The sequence below is a fragment of the Drosophila pseudoobscura genome, chromosome X (genome assembly GCF_009870125.1).
Source record: "Drosophila pseudoobscura strain MV-25-SWS-2005 chromosome X, UCI_Dpse_MV25, whole genome shotgun sequence".
NCBI lineage: Eukaryota > Metazoa > Arthropoda > Insecta > Diptera > Drosophilidae > Drosophila > Drosophila pseudoobscura.
This window is the reverse complement of record NC_046683.1, coordinates 57,446,342-57,452,641: the sequence shown is the minus strand read 5'-3', so window position 1 is coordinate 57,452,641 and position 6,300 is coordinate 57,446,342. Positions and strand designations below refer to the sequence as shown.

The 6,300-nt window shown below is 45.8% G+C and overlaps 1 protein-coding gene across 1 annotated transcript; it reads right to left on the bottom strand.

The window, feature by feature from the left end:
* Positions 1–5,267: 5,267 nt before the first annotated feature.
* LOC26533468 (uncharacterized) lies at positions 5,268–5,836 on the bottom strand. Its single transcript, XM_015188113.2, has one exon. It carries the CDS (start codon positions 5,686–5,688, stop codon positions 5,497–5,499), a length of 192 nt encoding a protein of 63 aa, XP_015043599.1. The 5' UTR covers positions 5,689–5,836; the 3' UTR covers positions 5,268–5,496.
* Positions 5,837–6,300: the final 464 nt, after the last annotated feature.

The following is a 6,300-nucleotide window of genomic DNA, read 5'->3' as shown; positions in this document are numbered from 1 at the left end:
TTGCAATTGCCGTCTCCGTCCGCAGGTCCGTCTGCGTCTCCGTCTCCGGTTGATGTCTCCGGTTGAGGGATCTTCTTGCCACAGACAACAAAGTTGTGTGAGCAGCAGCAGCGGCAGCATCATTAAGTCGTCGCGTCATCATCAGTCGTTGCACTAAACTTAATTTTTTAACAGTCTGCCGAACGGAGGCAGGCCTAAGGGGGGCAGGGGAGCTGCCAAAGGGTTAAGGGGTGCACCCTAGAGAGGGTTTAAGCAGAATTAAAATAAATAAAAACTTCAGTGTTTTTGTTTTTCTCTTTTTTTTTCTCTGTTGTTTTGTTGTTTTGAACGCTTAAGTTGTTTGTTCCTCTGTTCGTCCGCCTCTCGAGGCATAATTCATATGCAACAATGTTGCACCCAGACCCACAGTCAGAGTCAGAGTCAGAGTCAGAGTAAGAGTCAAATGCAGACAGACATAATGAATGGTGAATGGGGGCGAGGGAGGGGTGGGGGGCTTGCGGCGGCACTGGCAGTGGCAGTGGCTGCTGTGGCAGACAGAGTTGATGGCCAGAGCATTTTGTGTCATGCCGCTGCTAATAGATCTGGCAAACAGTGTGAAAAGGAACCACTGACAATTGATTGGTGGAGCCTCTGGGAAGGAGACGGGCCATGCGGCAGGGGCAGGGGCAGGGGCAGGGGCAGGCGGAAGCTGCCACATTGACGGGTTCCTGTTAAACTGATTTTTCGTTTTTTTCCCTTTATTTTTTTGCACAGGTTGATGACTTTGAAAGCTGAAGCCAAATGATGATTATCCGAAGAACTGGACAAGGATATATGATGACAGGTAGAGACAAAAGTAATATACGATGGAGCTTGGCAGCTCAAGATCACGGTGGAGCCCACAGAAGCGAGCTCCCAGAAAGTACTTTAAGATCATGTAACAAATCGAAGCGTTTTGTAGGATAATACTCCAATAAATCGCAAATTTCCCGCAGAGAAAGTCTTCCTTTAACATTTTGGGGCCCCAATATCATATATCTTTATCGATATTTGCCATCTTGTTGGGCCCATAAAGTGGACTGTCATAAATTGTGTGTAAATATCCTTCTTTTCCTGGGGAAAACTACCAGGTACCTTGGGAAAAACGCTAGGCCATGAATTATACGGCGATTATTTATCGATAAACTCGAGGCGGACTCCGCGGACCACACAAGAAGAGGGGGGGGGGGGGGGGGGGGGGTTTCCGGAGGGAAGATTTATACACACGGCCGACAGGGCATACGCCTACGGGACACGACTACTGCGCCGCCCCTCGGGCGCTCCTCTTGACCCCCTCTGCAGCGGCACTCGTGAAGCACTACCCATCATCGCCTTAGCCTCTAGACCATGCCCCACTGACGAGCCAAAGAAAACAATTCATATTTTCTACTCATTCATTTTGGCGGCTGGCGTTGCAATTTTGTAGCAAATGAAGGCACGTCGAGGGGTGATTGTCGTGGACGGGGGTGCGGCGATGGGGCGCTATGCCACAAGGAGGAAGGCTAGCCAGCGAGCGAGCTAGCGAGCTAGCGGTAATCGAGCATACAAGCGCATTAAGCACCAGACAATTATGTTGCGGCAACATTGTTGCAGTCAAGCGCCGCCGCCGCCGCTGCCGCCACCATCGCCGCTGCGGCGCAGACACCGAGAGAATGATGACGACGTCGTCAGCCACGCCTCCTCCTCCACTGTCCGCCAGCCCCACCTGTCCGCGTGCCACAACGCCTCCACCTCCTCCTCCGCCTGCCCTCCTCCCGCGCTATCATTCTGCAAAGATGTTGGACGAAGAGCTTTAGTTTTTTTTTTCGTGTGTGAGTTTTTTTCAGCATGCGCAATTTAAATTTAGTCAGCTGGAAAATTTTATGATGCCGAAGTCCATAAAAACTGGCTAAAACATGAGTGCTGCAGAGGGGTACTTATAAGGAGCTACTAATTTCGGGGGTCGTTTCTGCGGCGACTTTAAAAAGAATCTGCAGTATTTTGTGTTATTTTTCTTGTCGATTCTGAGATGTGCCTTTCAAAATGTACCAATGAAACGATTCCTCACATTATTTGGTATTAGTTTGGTATTTTTGTATATATAATTTATAAATAATATGAGCCTTGGATCACGTCACGCCAAAGCATCAGTATTATTGTGTAGTATTTTCTATTATATATTTTATATTGCGGTATTTTAAGTTGCAAAATAATTTTTCTGGTATTTTTGTTGTTTTGTGGTATATTCTTGGTATTTTTAGTATTTCGGTGACGGCCCAGTTATAAACAGGCAGGCACCGGTTTTCAATTTCGCCAAAATTATCCGAATTACTTTTGAAAACGCAAAACTTGGTGCTCCCGTTTTCATAAAAACGGCAAAAAGCAATCTTAACTGGAACAAAGAAAAAAATATATGCCATATTAATGCATAAACACAAATTTGACACCACAAGAAGATCGATTTAGTTGGTGGTTTTATTTATAAAAAATTTTTAACCCAACCCAACATCACTTTTCGTTTTCGTGCCAACAGCTGACGCGACGCGAGTCGGTTATCGGTTATAGCAGAAGATTTTGGGCGCCTAACAGCACTTAATTGGGCTTTTAGCAGGACGTCAGAAAATGTGATAAAAATTTCTGAAAACGGGAGCACATAAAAATGAAAACGGAAAACGAAAAAAGTAAATGAAAACCGAAGCCTATTTTTGGTCAAACTTAGCGTTAATTTCTGTAAAAAAAAAACTTGAGTATCTAAAGCCCATTTGCAGCCTGTACCCCCCCTTGGCCATCGACAACCCCCATAATGGCAAATCGTTCACATTGTTAGCCATATCTTTCGCTCCCCATCTGGCTGCTGGGCTTCTTCAGCAAATGACCGAAACATTTTTAACGCTTTACCAACAAAAATGTTAATTAAAATGTTAACAGGAATGTGACAGCCGGGCACCCTCCTCCTGCTCCACCCCCTGCATTATATAGCCGCCTTCATTGCAGGATAATCAAAAACCAATATCAAAGTTGATACGAACCGTCCGTACCACCGCCGCCCCCACCCACCAATCCACACCCTCTTTGGCTCCCACTCTACACTGCTGCGTCATCATTTGATATTCATGAGGCGGCAGTCGGTGAAATTTTTCCAGTAGAAAAAGACGGAATTTCTGCCACACTCGCAGCAATCACACACAGTCCCACCGTCACGTCCTTTGCAGGACCTGCAGTGCAAAAAAAAAAAAACAACAACAAAAAATTTAAATAAATGCTCGCGTAGTCCGGACTCCGGTCCGGACTTCTACAAATATACTTATATTTACGTACATTTTGGCCTGCTGTTTTTTTTCAAGCATTTTCGCCTGCCCCGACAGGACATTTGACCGAGTCCATTAGCAGGGAGTCCAGAGAGCAACTCGCTTTTGGCCATAATCACCTTGTTTGTCGGCCGGAACACCTTTAATGGGCAGGCAGTAGGGGCAGGGGCAGCGGCAGGGGGGCAGGGGCAGGGGCGCCAGCACGGTGTAGGTGTCGTTATGGCGGATAATCATTGTCAGGTCTGGCAACCTCCTGTAAGCGCAAGGGATGGGATGGCGGCAGTCGGCATTCCGAGGGTTGGGTTGGGCTGGGTCTGTGTTTGGGTCTCGGTCTCGGTCTGGGGTTGGAGGCATCAAATAAACGTAATTCAATGCACATAATGACAACAACATTTCCATTTTTGACTTTTCCTCTTCTTACTATATTTGGGGGGGGAATGGAAAAACAGCTGTCACAAGGGACGATGGCAATGGGGGGCTTAGAGAGGCTCTTTGTTGGTATTTGCATATGGCCAATTGGGCAATGTCAACGTTAAACCAGAAGAGGAGCAACTTATCGAAGTCAAAAGTCAGCAAAAGATGATTACAGGAACGGCAGGAGCCCCCATAATATTCATAATTCATATAAATGGGGGGCGAGGATTGCGGGCTGGGCTGGACTGGACTGGGCGGGGGTATGTTTGGTGGCGGAGGTTGTTTACCAATTAGATGGAAATGGGGATTGGTTTTTGGCCATACGGTTTTTGTGGGTGCCACAAATGAGAAGGATTACTGTACTGCTGGGGAGAGTTCCCCAAGAAGAGGTTGCATCCCTAAGAATGATTGAACTTTCCGTTACTCTTCTCTGAAACATTATGGTAGAACACTTTATGGAGTTTCTGGCTTGGGAATTCTTATTCTACTAGAAGTTCCTTGGATATAGTTTCCTTTCTTCATTGCTTCTGTTCGCTTTCTCAGCTGAAGATGGTATTTCTCTACAGAAGATGGTATTTCTCTACAGAAGATGGTATTTCTCTACAGAAGATGGTCTTTCCCTACAGAAGATAGTATTCCTCTACAGAAGATGGTATTTCTCTACAGAAGATGGTATTTCTCTGCAGAAGATGGTCTTTCTTCATAACATATGCTCCTACACACTGTGAAAACTCTATTAATCCTCAAGTTTTCAGAAGTTTCTCTACTCTTGTAATTTTTTCCTCTTTTGGGCATAGAAAAAAAAACCTTTTCATCCAACAAAGTGTCATTTGGTAGACGTTTTTCCACAAAATATTCCACATCTTGATCTCTTTGGAAACAGGCAGCTCCTCTTTCCCTCCAGAAACAATTTTGTTCCCTTTTGTGTGGTGTTGGAGTAAAACTTTATTTGGTTGGATTGTTTGGTTTGATTTGATTAAAACGACATTACAAATATGGCAAAAAAAAAAATAGTCGAACATCAATCGAAAGTTGATCGTTCATTTATCGATCGATAACTACAGCTACAACATTCATGTATATATCGATAACGATATGTGATGTGTGTGTGTGTGTGTGTGTGTGGGTGTTTGGGGTTGTGATTAAAACTTATGCACTAATTGGAACTGTTTTTGGATTAAGGTTTGTTTTTGGTGCAACGAATGAGTGTGTATTCTTTTTGCAACTTGCAACTTGAAACACGCAGTCGATAACCATGTTGGCCGCATCCTTGAACCATTTTTCTCCAGGCGAAGGCACACACTCGCACGCACAAACGCACACACGCACACAGACAAACAGCACAGACACTGTAGCACTCACGGGACGCCCCCTACCAACCCACATCACACCACACTCTTTCGCTCGCTCTCTCTTTCGCACTCACACAAACAACTGAAAACGTTGCACATACGACCCGTATGCACGCTAGTTGCCACACAAAAAAACCCACTGCCAGACGACCGGACGACCGACGACCGACGCCTTCTCCTTTTCTTTTCTTCTCCTTGCCTTTCCTTTCCTTTCCTTTCCTGTCCTTTCCTTTCGTTTCTCCTTCCCTCTGTGTTCGATTGGATGCAGCCAAGTGTTATGCAACTACTTAAAGGACTTTATCATGTGATTTCTGTGTGATTTGCGTTGTTTGAGTTGTGATTTGTGTGTGTGTGTGTGTGTGGTGTGTGCTGCTCATCCTTCTAGGAGTCCTCCTTCCTGCTCCTCCTCCTCCTTCTCCTTCTCCTTACAGAAGATAGCATTTCCGACGCCAACAGGAACAGGTGCAGTGCACATGACGATAATAGCGACAGAGGCACTTCAGATACTTGTATCCCGCACAGCAATGATGCGAATGCGAGTGCGAATGCGAATGGTAGTGACTGTAGCAGGACCCGCTGTCATGCAGACAATACGAATAGCATCCACAGTCGCACATCTTGTCCTGGGTCCTGGGTCCTGGTTCCTGGCTCTTCCGTGGGTCCTTCTGGGTCTTCTGGCGGATGGATCGGTTGGATCGGATGGATCGGTTGTGTCCCTGCTCCTTTGGTGGCCTCAACTCAACTGATTTCTGGCCAACGCTTTAGCTTTCGACTTGGCTTAGGTTAGTTTGATGGTCGCCAAGGCAACCCCGATGGGGCGATGTGCGCCCCGCACACGTTTGATCGATCATTCCGGCTTGAAAGCAAAGCAAAGGCAAGGAAACGAAAGGATATTTGCGTATTTGGGTGGCCAACATTCGTACCACGACACGGGACGGGACGAGGCCCAACCGATATATGGGTTACCAGCATTTGTTGTTGCTTGTTGTTGTTTCTGTTGTTGTTGTTGTTATGGCAATGTGGAAATCATGTCAATTGATTTTGGCCAACAAAACAACTCTTCTTTTCTGTGTCTATGAGTGTGTTTGTGTGTGTGTGTGTTTTCTACTCTCTGTTTCTGGTTTCTGTTTCCTGTTATTCGTATTATTCGGTTGTGGTTTATTACAGAAGATACTACGGGGGATACAGCGAGAGTATATCCTGTTTTTTTCTTAAGGATTGAGTCTTTG